The sequence below is a fragment of the Melospiza georgiana genome, chromosome 3 (genome assembly GCF_028018845.1).
Source record: "Melospiza georgiana isolate bMelGeo1 chromosome 3, bMelGeo1.pri, whole genome shotgun sequence".
NCBI lineage: Eukaryota > Metazoa > Chordata > Aves > Passeriformes > Passerellidae > Melospiza > Melospiza georgiana.
In genome coordinates this window covers 95,762,874-95,782,400 of record NC_080432.1, presented here as the reverse complement: position 1 = coordinate 95,782,400, position 19,527 = coordinate 95,762,874, and the positions used below count along the sequence as shown (strand labels likewise).

The window sequence follows — 19,527 nt, the reverse complement described above, 5'->3', positions numbered from 1 at the left end:
TGTGGCTCAGTGGGCAGTTAAATGTTCATACTCAGGAAAACACAAAACAAATGTTGCTATTCCATTTTTTCATCATAGACAAATTTACTGTCTGTAAACATTTAAGGCCCACTGTTGACAAATACTTCTACTGCAACCAATGAGCAAATATTGAGAATCTCATTCAAACAAATCTTGATGTAGGTATTATGCTCTTTTTGAACTAAATGGGGAAGCTTTGATTTTTGACTGTGAAGCAGCAAAGAAAATCAAACCTTTTTTTCACTTTAAGGAGGTCTCTCATCTCTCAGAAATTAAACCTGTAGTGCTTGTGAAGTATATGAAAGGATATAGTGCAAGCTTTTTATTCTATTAGGTGTTTGGGATGGATCTGCTTTTCTCAATACTTAGCTCTGCCTCAGAATTCAATCTCCTTTATAATTTCTTATGTGAGGAAACATAATAAAAAATTTGCAATTTGGAACAGGATGAAGAGGTATTGCAAGTTTGACTCTTTGCCTGCAATGTTAAATCCTCCAGCCAGGGAGCATAAGCCTACTTTCCCAACAGAGGTCTGCTCCCCTTGGGTCTGTGCTTTCTTCTCAGCCATGTCCACTCATCTTTGCAGTGAGCAGGTTATGGATAATATTCCCAACCTGCTGTAACAACATCCTGGAGTTTGTCCTCCAGTCGGTTTACATGCTCCTAGGTTTCCTTTCCCCACCATGTACCACAGCCTCCAGCTCCAGGATGCTCCCTGCCACCCACCCCAACCCACCTTGTCCCCTCTGGAGTGACCAAACTCTGATCTTGGGCTCCACCCTGTGATCCCCTGGTGTGGCCAGCAAAGAGTGAATGAGGGAATCCTCAGTACTGACTCCAGATCTCATCTCGGCCTCTCTGCCTCTATAGAATAATGGAAAAAAGCCAAATAGATTCTTTAGGTCAAACTACTGAGTTTAAAAGAAGCAGTAGTGCTGGAAAGTGTAACTAAATTAAAATAGCTAGAGAAAAAGTGATGGAAGGAAGTTGGTGGGCAACCTGGGAGTTAGCACCTGAATTCCAAATGGTTGTTTTGGTAAAGCACAAACTATAGCACACATAAAATTGGACATAAAGTTGCTTTTTTGTCAAATAAATTAAAAAAAAAAAAAAAAAGAAAAACTAATGAAAAATATTTTGGTTTACTGCATAACATGGCAAATATATATATGTGTATACATTTTTTTAATATATATAATATGAACTTATTTTCCTTCTCATTTTCAGGAAAATAATTCTGATGTAAGAATTGACAACACAATTTTTTGGTTCCCAGCAGGAAAAAATAAACAACTCAAGTATTAACGTCAGTTTCTGCTTTGTGGGAACATAACTGTGGCCAAAAAGATTTTGAAATAATTTGCACTGCTAAAGCTTGAGTGAGTACCAGTGCATAAAGCTGATAGCATATGGGCCCCTAGAAAGTACTTGGCTTTCATAATTCAGAACTGTTACTGCCATCGATAAAGTACAGAACTGTGGAAGATAATCTCCTCAGCAGACAAAAGGTCAGACAATAAAACTTTTGCTTGACATTTTCCAGAAGAAATTCATCATATTAACTCATGAAATGTAAAAGGAAGGGGTGTTTTCATATTGAATTTCTATGGGCAATATAGTTTCTCTGAATTTTCAGACTTGATTTCTTTTTTTAGTTTTGATAGGATAGGGAGCTAAAAATATTTCAAATCTTTCAATTTCCAGTCAATACAGGGCATGTGAAAAATGATACCTCTTGGAGAGTTTATATATTTGCACTGCTGTAAGAACTGCCAGAGTACCAGTGCTGAAATGGAGAATGCAGCTCTCCTCAGCAGAGTGAGCACATTCACTGTGCTGCTTTGATAGCACAGTAATCTATGGATAGGAGCATGGATTAGGGTCTGACTAATTGGTATTAGTTTGGCCACTTTATTAACTTATGTGCAATCACTAACTTACAATCAAATCAGTCTTGTGCACAGAGAAGTTCAAAACGAATGGAGGTAAAATGCTGATGAATTTCCAATGTATAGGCTAAGTGCTGCTGATATTGTGAGAATGTATTATGTTATAAAATAAAGTTATGTGTATCATTGTGCTAGAAGCGTCTCAAAATGTAAAAGAATGTAAAAGAAAATGTAAAAGAAAAGTAATAAGTAAGGAAGGGGAAAAGAGAAAGTGAATTACTTTGAACTTCAAAAAATAGTCAGAACATGGTTGGAAATCTAATTTTAAAGTAAAATTTGCCATATACAGAAAATTATTTATAGTCTGGCTTATAATTAGAAGATGAAGGTATATGTATTTTCAACTGTTATCTCTTCTTTCTTGTAGATGAAAGTTTTCATTATTTTGGGATTTTCAGCAGCTATAGCCTTCACAGCTGTTTTCTTTTCTTTCCTTCAAACAGGGAAAGACACCATCTTTGGTAAGTAACAGTAAAAATACACATTACTTTCTTATGTTTACTGTTAAGCTGAAAATACAGGGACACTGCAGACAGTTTAGCACCAGCAGTATAGCTCAACCTCTTTTGTGTGCAAAATACACTATCTGGCTTCTCTGAGAACTATTCCATGGAGGTGTTCTTTTAAATTGTAGTTTCATAAACTCAGTAAGTAAAACTTTGTATGTGTAGGGTATCTCAATCACTGCTTCGACTAGGAGTGATTTTACTTTCTTTGTGGCATTCCTGTGTCAGATGATGCATTGCCAAGCAGGATTGCTGGATTTCTTTCCCCATCTGCTAATCATCCTGGGCTAGAGGCCATAGGATGTCCCACCTGCACCCTTCTACTGTCCCACAAAGGTGCTTCTTTCCTGTGGATTTGTTGGCTGCTGGCACCCAGAGGATTTTAGAGCATCTCAGATTGCCTTATTCATTATGTTCAAAAAATTCAATCTAGTAATTTTTACCAACATTTGCATCTGCTCAATTTAAATCAGCTAAATCTAATAAACTAGAAGAGTAGCAGATGCCAGATTAAATTTTAAAAGAAATCTGCAGAAACTGATTTTACATGAAATTAGGGCAAACATAGTAAAGAAACAGTATTTCAAACCACAACCTCATACTATACAGCTGTATGCTTGATTCATAAAGTTTGGTGATATGATTCCCTAGGAAACTGTTCACCTGAATTTAGTGTAGAATCACAAATAAAACAAAATTATATGCAAAAAAATTAAATTTAATTAAATTTAATTAATTAAATATAATTAAATTAAATTCCCAAGCTATTATTTCTTATAAGAAATCTTTTTTTTGCTATCACTTGAAAACAGGAGACCCAGTTTTCTTTCCATACTGGATTCTTTACTTTGAGTTACCATACACATTTTTTGGAAAGATGTGGTCTAAAATGACCACATTATGTTGTATGTTAGTTAATACAAAATGGATCCAAGAATAATAGAATGGTTTAGGTTGGAAGGGACCTTACAAATCACCTAGGTCCACACCCTCTGCCATGGATAGGGATGCCTTCACTAGCCCAGGTTGCTCAGGGCCTTATCCAATCTGGCCTTCAATGCTTCCAGGAACGAGGCATCCACAACTTCTCTGGGCAACCAGTTCCAGTGCCTCACCACACTCACAGTAAAGGATTTCCTCCCAACATCTGATCTCAACTTGCTCTCTGTCAGTTTAAAACATTGGCTATCATCCTGTGATATAAGAAGTCCCTTTCCCTCCTTTTTATATCCTTCCCTAAGACACAGGAAAGCACCAATATATAAAATATACGTGGACTATAAATAAATAGAATAGATGAAATGTGATTATTTGTATAGTAAGTGTTCTTGGTCTGATGAAACAGTACAAGATAATGTTTATTACTCAAGAACCACATATTTGAAGACATGGTATTGGTACCAAATTCATACTTCTTAGAAGAAAAGGAAGAGAGACAATGGAATTTAAGTACAGCAAGTGGATATTCTCTTTTACATCAGAGCATGAATCAATATCACAGAATGAGCAATACTTCAAGCATGTTATATTTCTCAGAGATAAGCCCCCTAAAAGTAATTCAAAAATATGCTATATTAAATTCTAAAAGAACTACTTATTGTATGGCTTGTAAAAATCACACTTCTTTTTTAACATAGACTCAGAAAGGTTTTCAGAAGTAGTGAAATTCCAAATGATAATACCAAATGAATTATCTGAATATTTTATTATGCATAGGTGAAAAAGAGAAATAACTATGCTATACTTAGATACTGAAAACTTTAGTAGAGTATAATTTAGCCTAGGAGAGATTACTCCTCATCATACATTTCTCTTCCTTGAGCTGAATGCCCTATTCAAAAAATAGATGATAGAAACAGTACAGACTGTACTACAAATAAAACATGCTCCCCTAAGATTAAATTGTACATAAAAGATGAACAAATGTACATAAATGATGGTTATTATTTTTTATTATTTGTTTTCTAAGAAAAAAATGGGCCATCCCACAAAATTCAGACAGAAATAAAGCAGTTGAACTTTAAACATGACTGGTTCTTTTATTATAAAGCAACATGTACACAAAAGAGGGATAAGCTAAGCTTCATAATAGCATTATACAAAATAGAGCAGCTGAAGTATTACTATGTTCACATGTATCTTCCCATTAAACACAGATGAAGAAATGAGAATAGGGTTTTCATGAACTGGCCCTATGCCAGGTCTTAGTTTTGCTTGAATATGGACTTGAATTCTTTATGTGGCTCAGACCAGCTAATATTACCTGGGAAGGAGGGTCAGGTTTGTCCTGTCAGTCCAAGGACAGTTTGATGAAAAATACAAATGAACCTAAGGAACACAGTTGCATACAGAGAACACAGCATGTTTCAGCTGGACCTATTATGTTTGGTCCTATGTGACATGTTCATAACTGGATTTATACTTCAAGCAAGGAAATCTAAATCCCCATGTCTTATAAATTATGGAATTATTTAGCTTTTAGAAAGCTCAGAAGCCACAACATGAATTTCAGGAATAAAATATGGAATTGGTTTTAAAGGGCAAAAATGGTATCTTAATATTAGAAACTTGTATATTTTCTAATTGTAAATATTTTAATAAGTATGCTATTTATTAAAATATTTGTCTTTCTCTCTTTTTTTCTTTTTGTTTTTTCCCCATTGAGAACAAATTGAAGATAACTGCATCACTAAGGCTATCCAGAAGGGTTCTAGTCTGGTGGATTATGCTGCACATTATGAAATTAAAAGGTAAAAAAACAGGTGAATAATGTACTCAGGAAAAAAGCTTTCATAACAAAAAAGTTTGATGCCAATCTTTCTGTTTCTTTGAGCACCTATATAATCAAAAAAATCACTGCCTCCATTACCTTTGAGGGATCTGATCTAGAGGAAGGTGACCCTGCCCATGCCAGGGGGGTTGGAACCAGGAGATCTCTAAGGTTCCTTCCAACTCAAACCATTCTATGATTAAGTCACTGATAATCTGATCCAATAGGACCTTGTGCATTATCACCATATAAGTTGCTCTTCTAAAATGTGGGACGAAATAAATAACACAAATATAAATATGGATGATTTTCTGAACTAAATACCTCAAAAATCATACTTTTGTGGACCTATTTTTGAACATCAATTATGTTTTTCCAGTGCAGTGAGACAGGAACAACTCGTATGGCATCAGGAGCCAAACCCTGTTGCCTTCAATTGGACTTTTAAAGTGAATTGCATATTTCCGCTTTCATCTACAACAATGTAAAAAAAGATAAGGGAAAGGAAATGAAACATTTGTCTTGGATAGGCAACAAATTAGGGGAAAGCTCCTTTGTGCTTGAGTTACAGTATGAGAATGAGCTCTTTCAACCATTTTCTGACTAGATTTCTGTGCAACACAAAATTAATTTCTCTCCAAAATTCGGAACACATCATCTAAGTTTTACAGGGTAGAATCCCCACACTTTTGCATAGACTTTCCCTAAAGACTTATCTCTGTGATTTGAAAATGAGTCATGATTTGCAGAGCTCTGTGAATGTTAGCTGTTTACATGGACAGAACATATCAAGAACTGTTGCCCCTCTACATGTAGAGACTGAGGTCACTCAAAGGTTTTAGTGATAGTATTTTGGTGACAATCCTAAGGCATTTAAAATTTGAAAACGTAAGTCTCAAGCTTTCAGTGGCTCAACTGCCTCATGTAATAGATGGAAATACTGACATATATGTCTCACAAGATGTGATGTAATTGTGGCAATAATTTGGTCAGTATCTTAAACGTGATAAGTGCTAAGAGATGCTAAAGATAAATGCTTAACAATGATTATTTCAATTAGGAATTGAAATTTTATTAGGAATAAAACTGAGACCACTCACCCCAGACACCAGACTATTAAGCTACCTTTGAAATACTGTGTATGTGGATATATAGACTTTAAAGAGAATTGGTGCTCAGAAGTTGACTGAGGATGGTCTTGGGTATTAAATGTTACATGAAAGCAAAACCTACTCACAGCAGGGAGTTTGGAGACCTCTTTTGTGACTGTCCTGCACAAGGTCCTTCACTTGGTGCTGCAGGCTCTGCTCACCCCAAAAGTTTCTTTCTCATCCTAAAGACTTCCCACAAGATGAACTCTGGTTTTGTGTCCAACAGAAGCACAGTTTCTCTTTTAGAATTTTCCTTGCAGAACAAGGTCACAAAACAGCCTTCCTCTTTGCTTTCCCAGTGTTCTCTTCAATCAAAATACCTTAATACCTTAAATACCTTAAACTTACAACATATCCAGAACAGACAGCTTTATTGTTATGAAAATGTTCTAAAAACATACACATTGCAAAACCTTCTGTATTTTTCTCAATTATAGAAAGATCCAAGGAAGTGAAATAGCAACCCCTACCTTACTGCTGGCTTTCTCAAAATTTCCTGAACAAGAGAGTCAAGAGATTTCCCAAGCAGCTGAACGAATGGAAATGTCAATTCAGGTGCTGAAACAAAAAGTCTGCCAGAGGCACAAGCGTTCATTGCATCCAACTGGTAAATACAGTGTATTGACATTGGCAAACCACCCTATTGATTTGTTGAATGCTGTCTTTTAGATTAAGGTTCAGTTAAGTTCACTTTTATTTTATTTTTCACTTTCTTTTGTTCTTGAAAACACCTCAGATAGGTTTACATTTTTCTTTGCTGGAGTGTGGGTGGTGTTACAGTTGAGGAGAGCAGTGTTGCACTATTGGCACCCTGTGGACTTGTGACTATGTATTTGTATTGCCTATAAATCAGCCTGCATATCCTCAGTGTTGCAAGCGTATTGTTTGCAGTGAAATGTCTGTCTTCCCCTGCAGTTTGGGTTTAGTGCTTGATCTTCTATCACACTAGGGCACTGGCCTTTTCAAACACACTTCCTCTCAACATATGCATATCCCTCTTTAAATAATATATGTTCTTATTTCCAAAACTAATTTTATAATGCACTGCTGTTGTACATTTATTTCCACTTAAACTGGGGTTTTTCATATCAGATGGGGAAAGAAAGAGAAAGTTCAATATTGTCAAAGTGAAATACTTGCTGCTAATTAGATATGAATTTCAAGATGTCTGTTTGGTGTCTGGAAGGATCAAAATATCAGAACCATTGACTTTTTCCCCCTATAATTTAATTCTGTCACTTACACAAAGTGTTCTATCTTAGTATTAGAACATTATTTTCCAAGATATAGAAGCATTAGAGTGCTGTAAACAAACATAAAGCACACACCACAGTTATTATTTTATTTCCTTGCAAAAATATCTGGTTTAGTAAACTAATGGGACATTTGTAGAAGTAAAAATATATCTTTATCTATATGATATGTCTGTGCATATATTTATATACACACACATGTACACAGATGCAATTATTTTTTGCTGTGCGATCCAAAAGAAGTTGGATTTCTAAACTTCAGAAGTGCACAAAGCTCTTGCTAATTTTCAGAACTGAAACAATGTTAACAGAATGTGAACAGACACTGTACAGTCTATGTGCCACAACAGAATAGTTTTACATGAATTACAGAACTAAATTGACTTTAAAGAAAACATATGAGTCTCTGCCTAGGCAGCCCAGATAACTGGGGATCTGGGCTCTGAGTATAATTTCGAACCTGAACTAACATAGAAGTACAGCTCTATTCACAAATTTGGCACGAGTTACTAGTACATAATGACAAGATTATGCAGCCAGTCCAACAACCTATTCTCCCTCTGTTCTCACTACTGCTTTGTGCAGGTTCTAACTGCTCAGCAGAACATGTTTTGAGCTGATTTGGTTCTTGAACCTTTGTTCTTTGTTTTTGTGGCTTAATATTTTGGTTTGAACAATGGACTAAAGCAGCTTAATTCAGAGTTGAATGGGCAGAACAAATAGATATTGGGACTGGGTGGCATGCATTAGCCAGTGGGGAGACAGGGGCAGGAGTTGTATGTTACCTCTACCCTCTTCTTTCATCACCTGATGATTGTAGCCACTTTGAATGTCAAGGCTTCTCTGAGTTCAGGAAGGATATTCATAGAATTGTAGAAAGGTTTGAGTTGGAAAGAACCTTGGGGACCCCCTAGTTCCAGCCCCCTGCCATGACAGGGTCACCTTCCTCTAGACCAGGTTGCTCCTATTTCATGGGTACATCCACCTCCAACTGGCCACACATATTTCCATACCTGCAGAGGTGAGAATAGGTACCAGCTCTCTGCAGCTTACACTATAGTGTGGCTTTGTCCCTCATCATCAGATGCTCACTGGGAGACCCATCTTGGATTGTATCAGAAATATATTTATAACATGCTGTCTACTGGTATAAAGGGACTTGACTTGACCTAGCTTCCAAATTCCAGCTAATACCTGATTCTCTTCCACTCAACACTGAGTTCTATAGTCAGCTGCAGGGTCTTTAGATTTCTGCATCTTTCCAGTCACACATTTTTCTTCTTTGGCATATACTTTTGTTCTTGAATGGCATTTTTTACACCTTTGTTGTAAACACAAGGACCACGCAAGTAAAGGACTACAACACAGGGAAAGAAGGAAGCAGCAAGGGGGTCAACCTCAGTTCTCAGCTATTGCTGAACCTCTTTCTTCTCATTCTCTATGCATCAGCCAATAAAACCAGCTCTTCCTCTAAGTCCCTGACACAGCCTCTTGCAGCACTTCTCACTAAGTGCTCTTTCCGAGGAAGAGGGAGAATTCTGTAGATGCAGCTGACAATAATGCCTTTTCTACTCTAGCAGCTAAATCCAATACAGCAAATTGCTTGTCTGGGTTCTTCCTTTCAGATCATCTATCAGCTGATCTGCTCACTATGGTTGCTAAAATTTCTGGATGCCTGCCTTATATGTTGCCACCAAAGTGTCCAAATAATTGCTTAGCTAATGAATATCGACTCATCACTGGTGCCTGCAATAACAGGTATGTATGATAAAAATTGTGTCCTGAAAAATCCTTCCTTCTCATTCTTTAAACCCAAGAAGCTGTGTTTACTTTTTCCAAGGAAATTGGTGAAGGGGGACTGGTGTTAATCAGTGGCTGTAAATGAGGTGCCAGTGAAAGTTCCTGGAGGAAGAGCTCATCATTTACACTTTGGTGCACTACTTTTTGTAAACAGGCTTTCCCTCTGAAAGCTTCTAGGATTATGTGAGGAACTTTATAGTTAGAGAGAAATTATTTAGTAGATTCCTTCTTCAATATAAAAAATGAAAACTTAATTCTAACCCAGCATTTATTTTTGATTGAATTGGATAAAATTATATAAAGCAGGAAAACAATATTACTTCCCAAGGAGAAATATTTTTGTATTTTCCCACAATTCGAACAGTTAGAAAGCATGAATCAAAAAGTCCTAGGTGTTCTTTTTAATTTTACATATCTGTTTTTATATGTTTAGTGGATATTTTTTATAAGTAGTATCTATTTGTTGACTAATCTATTTGGCAATTGTTTCCTGCAAAACCCCACACAATAGATGTGCTCATCTTTACAGAACCCTCCAATGCAATGAGTGTAAAACTGAGAATGAGGGCCCTTTTAAGTACAAGGGTAAACAATATTTCTACTCAGCAGCCTCTGGATACATAGACCTAAGGTCACAAACTGAAAGTTGGGCTGTAAGTTTACAAGTGAAGTGCTACAGAGATGAAAATGGAAGGCCTTCATCATTGAACAGGTTAAGGTACTCTGCAATGTGGTGAATAAAGAACAGTACAATTCTGCAGTTTTATTATTCAGTGAGTCTGGTTTTATGAGATGAATCTGTTTTGCTACATCACAAGTCATTTGCAAGGAACATGCCTGATAGACTATTTGCTGAAAGGACACAACCTGATATGCATCAGTGTTATAAATCTAACTATGTGGATATCCATAATTTCCCCCCAGGCATGTTCAGAGTTGCTTGGAGTCTGAACTAGCAGCTAGTACAATATTTTCACTGACATCTCCATCAGGGCTTGAATACATTGGCCAAGATTTGTGCAGCTGAACACAGACAGCATGGATGAAGCTCTTAATTTACAGGGTGGCTGTTTAGTCTTTCTCCCTAGTGATGGAGAGAAGCACTCTGCTATAGGTAAAGGTAAAAGACCTTTTTCTCTTCAGTGACTGACAATACTAGGATGTGTACAAGCCTTTCAGTCTGATATCTAAAGCTGGGTAGGGTAAATATGATTTATTGAGTCTGGTCTGTAGTCACTCTGTTCTACTGCGTACATTTTTATGCTTGTACCACATAAACCCACCAGTCATATTTGGTAGTATTTTAGACTTTGTGCTCTAAATGTAAAAGGTGTAAGGTGACAAAAAACCCTTCAAAACCAAAGGAGTTGAAAACAGTGAATCAGATCTTAACTGAGTCTAAAAATTTGTGAGCCCCTTGAAATACCTCTAGTTCTACTGAAATACATCAGCCTAAAAAGCCCATAACACTGTAATGTAAATAACATATTCTGTGATGTAAGCCAGCTTTGAGGACTTCAGACATTAGATGAAATACGAGTCTGTGCTTTTACTTGCTTTACAGCTTCCACTGTCAGGCAGAAAATACATCAAGACCTATGTTGCATTTGCACTTTTGTTCACTCTGTTTGAATCTACAGATGTACTATAGATTATGAAACTCTGCATTTCATGAGTGAAATTTAGAAACAAAACTTTTAGTTTAGAAGGGAGCAAGAAAATGCTTTACAGATGTCCTGCTAAATCAGTTTGCATATTTGGGACAAATAAGATCAACTGCAAAGGATGTTTTCCTTAGCACTGAGATTGCTTTGTTTTAGTGTGCTCTTCCTAGAACAAAAATGTAGTAGAATAGCATAAACATGACCTTCTATGGGCAATATCAACATAACATCAGGCATTCCCAGCAGAGATATTATCCTCTTTAACTAGTAAGAGCTATTAACAGATTTTAGTTTCCTTTCTGCATAAACAATCAAAATAAAATTGCATTATTTTAAAATGAAGAAAAAGGAACAAAAGGAAAATCCAAAGAGGTTTTTTTTCCCCATTTATTAATCCCAACAAGCTAGCATTGATCTAGGTATTTTTTGGCGTCCAGTACAATGAGAGGAATTCAAAGGGTGAAGGAATTACAGGTACTAAAGGAAGGGACTCTCACAGTGCAATTAGCTTCACCTCATCAGAGCTTTCAGAGTTCTATGTCTACTGCAAGGCTGCATCTTTGGCTGTTCCTGGTAGTGAGAAGCAGAATGAAATGACAGGATGGCACCCAGAAACTGTCTGTCCTTCTGGCTTGATGGACCTGTTGTTCCATGACTACCTTACATTTTGTACACCTAATATTTGGGGCATCTGGGAGGAATTTTATCTGCAGCATTTCTATTTCATTGTTGTATCATTAACCATTCTCTCAGACAAGGACGTTATGCTCACTCTGGAGGCGCAGTACCAGCAGTTAGAAGTATGAGTATGGCTCACCTAGTGGAAAGAAGGAGCAATCCTGATTGACTTCCAGAAGAAGGAATGGAGATGTTTCCTTTAGGTTAGCTACTTTACCTCAATGCAAACTCAGTGTTCAATTAGTAGCAGGCTTATTTTCCAGAAGTGTCCCATGTTTCCAGAAGTTACACGCATGATAGCTCAGCAAATCTAAAACATCACAAACTCCAATTATTAAGTTGTCATATGGCATTGATTCAATCTACTTGAAACTAGGCAGAACATTAAAATAAGATTCAAAAGATAAAAATCTGGATAGCAAATGGCAGCTTAAGACTCCAGGTTGCTTCTCAGGCAGCCAAAACAAAATCCAAATGGTACAATTCCAACATTTCACAAGCAAATGAAAACTCCCACCTTCCATAAACAGAATATATAGTAATCAAATTTGGGTACTTTATAAAGCTGTATGGTAGCAAAATCTCATTATTTCAGCTGCCTTTTTAACTCAAGTAAGATTCCAAAACATTAAAATGTTTAATGCAATAATAAAAAGGCACGTGAGAGGGGTTTTACTAAAGTAGCATTCCAGTGATCTGCTAAAATACAAAAGCAATCAGGAGAAAAATCACCAGTTAAGCAGTTACATTAACATTTCATTATTTTTAATTGAGTGAAATAGCACTACACTATGTGCAGTATTTTATGCAATTTCAATAAAGGCAAATCAAGTGTAACTAATTTGAATGCTTTATTAAAGCATATATCAACCTTCAAGTGTGAATTACTGTGGATAATTAAGTGTATTACAGCACCATATAGCTTGGCAAACTGAGTCTCCTCAGTGTGCTGGAGATCAATGAAAAATTAATATAATTGTTTAGCATCCTGATAGATATGTAAATGTATGTTTTAACACTATATATTTCTACCAATATTCCGGAAATATTTCTGGTTCTTTGTGGCTTACTTTACAAGTTTAGTCAACTTGAATGCATTGCGAAAAAATAATTTCTTCCTTTTAGTGTTGACATCTATTTAAAAATTATGAAATATATTGAACAGGACGAGTTGAAAAATAAGCAAAAAGAACAAATCCTAAAATTTCTAATACTCATGACAGAGGGAAAATTAATTGGGTTAAACCCAAGACTCACTGACTATACTAATAAATAGAAATCACCAACAGTCATTTGCTGACCCTCAAATTAAATATGACCTGATACTTGCTACCCTCTTACTTTTACACGTTAGACTACACTTTTTTACTGCCCTTCTCCCTTCCAGGTAGGCTGGCTGTGGGGTGACAAACTGGTATGCAATGATGCCAAGATGTGCTCAGGCAGGTGACATTCAGAGAAAAGCAAGTTTTTTGTGAGGAAAAAATACACTGCAATTAGTGCTGACAACCTAGCAGCATAGTTCTGTGACCAGGCTTGTGCACAGGCTCTCCCATAGATGGACCCAAGAAATTAGCATAGCTTCAACCAGAGGCAGCATTGCCACTGGATTCAGCTCCCATCTCCTCAGCCCTGGCTCCTTTGGTCTTGCTAAAGGATTTCTTCTCTATGACTAGTGTCCAATTTTCATTTAAGTTTTCTTTTCCTTCACACTGAAATGTTTCTTCATATTTTCCTAAGTTTTTATTTCCTCTCTATTGCTCTAACACATCTTTTTAAAGAGCATTTTTGTTGCTCTTAAACATCTTTTTAGAGATGCTAGGAAAGGTGCTTGAGAGTATATCTGACTTTATGAGGAATGAGGACACTATCAGGAACTCACCTTCACAGCAAGTATTTAAAAAATGTCAAAAGGTAAATAGGTTATAAACACGAGTAAAATAGTAATAATTCATTAGCAATTTAAATTTTCATTATTTTCCTTTTGAGTAAAATAAATATTAGCATGCCTGAAGACAAGTATTTTACACCGTTTCAAAGATTGCTACATGAACATCTTATTATAATGGCATATTGCTCTGTGACTGATGATTATTTCATATTATTTTATTTTTATGATCTGGTCTTATTTTTGGAACATTAATATAATGTAATGTAATATAATATAATGTAATATAATGTAATGTAATGTAATATTATAATATAATATAATATAATATAATATAATATAATATAATATAATATAATATAATATAATATAATATAATATAATATAATATAATATAATATAATATAATATAATATAATATAATATAATATAATATAATATAAATATTTTTATATGTCAGTATGTATGTATGTATGTATTTATGTCTCTATATATTTTATTTATTCAGAGGTTCTGCTGCTGCTGTTGCTTTTGGGGGATTTTTAATTTTGTTTTTCTCTTCACAGGGAACATCCTAGATGGGGGGCATCCAACACAGCTTTGGCTAGGTGGCTTCCAGCAGCCTATGAGGATGGCCTCAGCCAGCCTCGAGGATGGGATCCCAGTGTCCGATACAATGGATTCCCGCTCCCCTCGGTGAGGAAGTGCACCTCCAGATCACTTGAAACACACATTATCACAGCTGCCACTACAGACCTCCATTTGCATCAGTAAAGGAAGTATCTGTGCAGCTCGGTTAAGAAGCCAGAGGCTTTGCTAAAGCACAAGTTCAGCCCATGGTGAGAGGCTCCCTGCCCCTGGCTGGGGTGAGCCCATGGAGCAGCGCAGGGGGCACTGACCTTCCTGAGGGGCAGCCCAGGATTCCAGAGTGCTGTAAGGGAGAGAGGCAGGACAGGAGCCAGCCAAATGCCTGGCCTGACAGGCACCAGGCAGCCAGCAGACATAGGGTGATGATTGCTCAGGTAGAGGAAAGGCACACAAAGGACCTAACTCTGACCTTCCCGCGATGAAATTGTAGAAACAAGAGACGCCTACAAGGATGCATGCTTCCATGGCAAGAGGAAATGGTCACAAGTTTTTCCAGAGAGAACTTTGTCTTGAAACAAGAAATTGTTGTGAGCATAATAAATGTTGGAAAAGGTTTTTGATGGAACATGGATTCCAGCCTAGAAAACTTCTGGCATATCCTCATACCAAAGATCTGTCTTCATGGGGCTCTTAATAACCTAATACCTGCCTTCAATTTGAAGTTGCACCTTGTGGTCTCCAGAATTTCCTTCCAGCCTACATTTTCCAGCGATTTTATGATTCTTTGTTTTAATAATGGCACCTCTATGCAGGGAAGGAGGGGGAAAAGGTTGGATGTTAACTAAACAGATATAAAGCCCAGGGACATGTTAGCATGTGTGTAGGTGTGTGCATGTATGCCATTCCTCATAGGCTAGCAAGCCTTAACTGAGCAAGAATTGCTGTCAAATCATGACTTCATTTGTTAGCTTGTCAAACTTACTGATCTTAGAAAGTATGGCAATCTTTATGGATTATAGCACCTCATATACTTAAAAAATAGCAGACCTGCCATAGAGGGAAGTTTGAAAAAAGAGCATTTGCACAGAGGACTGGGAGAAAAATTCCCCAGTGCAGTGTGCAATGATTTGGGCTGGATTTACAATTTGTGATTTGTCATCATTGCTTTGAAACCTGACTTTTAATGGACTCAAAGTCTTGCTATTTTAACCATTGTATGTTTAATAAGGATAATCAGGAGAATTTAGTGTTAATGTCACCTACAACTCATGTTATTAATTAAATAACATTGTCTCTAAGTTGCACAATTTAGCACTCAGAGATAAAAACCTGACATTTACACAGGCAAATTTCCAGTAGATAGTACAAACTGCCTTTTTCTAGATTCATTAGGGTACACTCTTGTAAAGCAAAACTCTCTTAAAAAAAGATTATATAACTGTACTGAATCTGATCATCAATGTCTGACCATCAGCAAGGTTCTCTGCTGTGTTTTGGAGACAAATAGGTAAAGCTATTTTCCTAAGTGGTTTTTCTTTATTTTTGTACTTTTAGCTGTCTGACTATATTCTTTCAAAAGTAACGTGAAAATATTGTGAAAGTGCTAGATAAGTGTGAGGATTACTATAAAGCAAAACAGTGATCAAAAAATTTTACTAATTTCAAGAAAACATTTGTGGCCAGCAAAGCCATTAAAATACTGATTTAAAAATTTGGATTCCTGATGTGCTGTAGGTAGCTTGCTCTCACCTATTTCAGTATAAATCCTGATGTTCCTAAGAAGTCCCATGTTGTCCTTACCAATTCTATTTAACTGAACCTTCCTTATACATTCATTATATAGTCCTTGTTTTTTATTACAGGCTCTGTCAGTCGATTTTATGTGCTGCCCTTTCAATTGCTTGACTTCCAAGGCAGCTGCTATTTGCCAGGGAATATTTTGCAGCATGAGGGAGGAATCTGTGAACAATGATACCCTTAACATCTCCACAAACTAAGTGCTGATTTTGCCCTTATAGTTTTGCTTGGTTATTAATACAGGCTGGGCACGTAGCATAGATGTCTCCATGTGCTCCTCCTCAGAGAGCATCTGTATCTCTGTGCATCTTGCACAGAACTGCATCAGAAATATTTTTTTGGCTTCTCCTCACCTGGGAAAAGGAAGCTGAACTTTCTGCTACCATGTGTTCGCAACCTACCTCATGTCCTGGGTTGCATATGCTCTTTCATTCACATACAGAGCCTCTCAGACTTTCTGAGTATCAACAGTGATTTGAGATTTTCCAGCAAATCCTTTTGTTTAAGGAGGAGAAAACAGAATAAACAGAAAGAAAACCTTTGGAGTGCCGAAAATAGATGTGTGGTTTTCAAAATTGTCTGGAAAGGAACAGATCAAAGATACACTGCTCACTGGGAAACATATAGAAAAACTCAGCTGAAACGTCCTTGAAGCTGTTTGTGGCACCTTGGTGTCAGCTCCTGAACAGAAATAAGAACCTGGTAGAAGCTGGATTTTATATTGTTATTGGATTCTTTTTTTGGTTTTAGTTTGGTTTTAGTCAAACCATTAGAAGCACTCTACAACTTAAAGTTGGGGAAGATAGATTTTATCACTGTCTCCCCTACTTTGTAGTGTTTTATCACTTTGTGAGAAGTAAAAACAGTAAAAACTGTTTAACACTCAAGGTAAATTGGTTCTTTTCTCAGGTTCGTGAAGTAACAAGAAAAATTATTCATGCACCTAATGAGGCTGTTACTGAAGACAGCCTGTATTCTGATATCATTATGGTATGGGGCCAGTACATAGACCATGACATTGCATTCACACCCCAGAGCACAAGTAGAACTACCTTCCTAAGCGGGATGGAGTGCCAGATGACTTGTGAAAAACAAAATCCATGTTTTCCAATAAAGGTAAGATTCCAACTTAAATTCTTCAAGAGAAATTCCAGGCTCTAAACAGGTGAGTAAAGTCAAGAAATATTAGAATTGACAATGATAGAAAAATAGAAAACAATACAACTATTAAATGAAACAGGTAGACATTAAATTTTTTTTTTATAGATAATAAGCTATAATAAGTTAATGTACTTAATAAAAACATTATTTTTTAACCTAAGGTTTATGCTGCAGAGAAACCTTACTAGTCTCTCCTAATGTTATTGTTCTCATGCTTTGAGGTTTTGAGTTCCATTTGGGAATATAGCAAAGTAGTCATTTACATTTTCAGCCAGATAAAATGAAAGGATCTTAACGTTACTCATTGAAAGCAAAGATAATTCTCCCAGTTAATGCAAACTGTCAAAGAGAGCTACCTTTTCAATGTATGTAAAAAATTATCTCCAGGGAGCTGCTGAAACCTACATATATCACATCTTTGCTTTGAGCAGATGGAAAACATGAGTTCAAAGCTTGTTAGAGGGCTAGAAGAAACATAAATAGGTATAAATTTAGGATACTGTAATTTTGATCACTTAATTTAAAAGTATAGTCCTTCTTTCACTCAAAAAATTGAGTAGCAAAGTAAAACCATGTTTTTGTTTCTCAAAGCACAGCCTGTCCAACTCAGGCTAAAGGAAAGCCCCATGCTCATCACAGCCCTTGGCAATGTTCAAGTCAGAGCAACCTAAATTGCTTTACTTACTGTTGGAGCTAGATTATTGACCAGCTTCTCTATGCACTGCCATGTAGGGCTTCTATCAGAATAGAAAACCTTTTCTGCCCCAGCAAGTTGCAGTTGATAAACATTCCACAGTCTCCTTTTCTTTAAGTGCCTCATTGCTCTTTCATTAAATGTAGAGGAAAATATTTGGGTAACTGTAAAGAGAACCAAATCAGGTTGTGTTAAAAGGTGGCTTGTCTTTCATATGGTGGGAGAATTTAAAATACAGGGAAGGTTAAGTGAAATTAATAAATTACTAGAATTTGACCACAGGCAAGTAAATCTAGACCCTCTCACCCTGGAGATATGGACTTTTGAAAGTTGCAAACATATCTTGAGAGCATTCAAAAAGAAAAGAGGTTTCTTAAAGAACCCCATTCTTTCAGGTAGTGAGCAACTGAGAGCACTGAGTAACCTGAATCAGCCACAGCAGCCCTGATTACTAAAAGTATGCCATAGTTCTGACAAAAATCTCTAGTTTACTGTGTTTCAAATTTCCATCTGGGACATGAATTTTTTTTTCCGTTTATGTTTTTAAGTAATATTCATAGAAACATTCCCATTCCTAAAGTCTTACCCAGAGAGGCGAGGGTGGACATCCACTCCCTGACCAGCAGTGCTTTGTATGATGTAAAGATGGATTCATCTGAAACATATACCATAATATATGTTTATAAAACATATATTAAACATAAAACTCCCTGTTTTAAAGTCTGTTTTCTGTAGCTGTAAAACTGCAAAAATCTTAAAAAGTCATTTGTGTTTACAATAAATTCTTTGAAATAGCATGACTAGTATTGATTTTTAAGTGCAAAACCCCCACATTTTTTTATTACTACATGGATTTTTTTGATTGAGAGGAGACTCATACTGTTTCCCATAACTTGAATGAAATGTGGATCACAGGGACCACAGTAGTCTAATTACTGAACCCTGACTAATTCCAGTCTCGAAATCCCATCTACTTTAAAAAGGAGACAAAATAAGAGATCTTTAAAAAAGACTCCAAGGCTAACATTATTCATGTGGTAGAGGCATTCAGTGCAGAGGGATAAAAGGTGCACAGATTGATATGGCATAGACTTGCAAGTGGATCCTTCAGTGCTCTAAACAAGGCACAGACTTTGGATTTCTGTCTTGGAGCTGTGATGAGGTTCAGAGAGCATGTTTCAAGGATGCTCTTGAAGGCAAGTCATGTTCACATGTACTAAATCTATCACTGAATATTTAATGTGTAGCTAAATCTAGCACTGGATGCTCCTCCTACTCAGCAGTGTAGCCCAGCAGGAGGATGGCTCAAGGCTACCTTCAATGTAGCCACGATTGGCCATGGCAAGGGACATACAAAGAAATTCAAACACAACCCTGAAAGTATTAGATACATTTCCAAACTTGTGACCCCTTTACATGGTTAATTTTTCAGCTCCATTTTGTTATAACCTGTTATTCACAGCTTTGATGGACAGATACAAAGATGGTTGTTCTTTTGCTTTTGTTTTATATGTTCAGAAAAAGAAAGGGCTGTTGAAGTACATGCAGTAAATAGTGTGACCAGAGGAGCTAATTTTTGAATGCTGAAACAAAATGCTATTAGCCTC

General features: G+C 36.5%; 1 protein-coding gene across 1 annotated transcript in view; it reads left to right on the top strand.

Moving 5' to 3' along the window:
• The first annotated feature begins 2,337 nt into the window (after positions 1-2,337).
• Positions 2,338-19,527, top strand: part of TPO (thyroid peroxidase) — a 36,750-nt gene continuing 19,560 nt past the window's right edge. Inside the window, exons 1-6 of the mRNA XM_058020880.1 lie at positions 2,338-2,431; positions 5,142-5,226; positions 6,835-7,004; positions 9,276-9,408; positions 14,247-14,376; positions 16,975-17,181. Of these exons, the coding sequence (XP_057876863.1) occupies positions 2,338-2,431; positions 5,142-5,226; positions 6,835-7,004; positions 9,276-9,408; positions 14,247-14,376; positions 16,975-17,181 (819 nt within the window). The remainder of the gene's footprint in view (positions 2,432-5,141; positions 5,227-6,834; positions 7,005-9,275; positions 9,409-14,246; positions 14,377-16,974; positions 17,182-19,527) is intronic.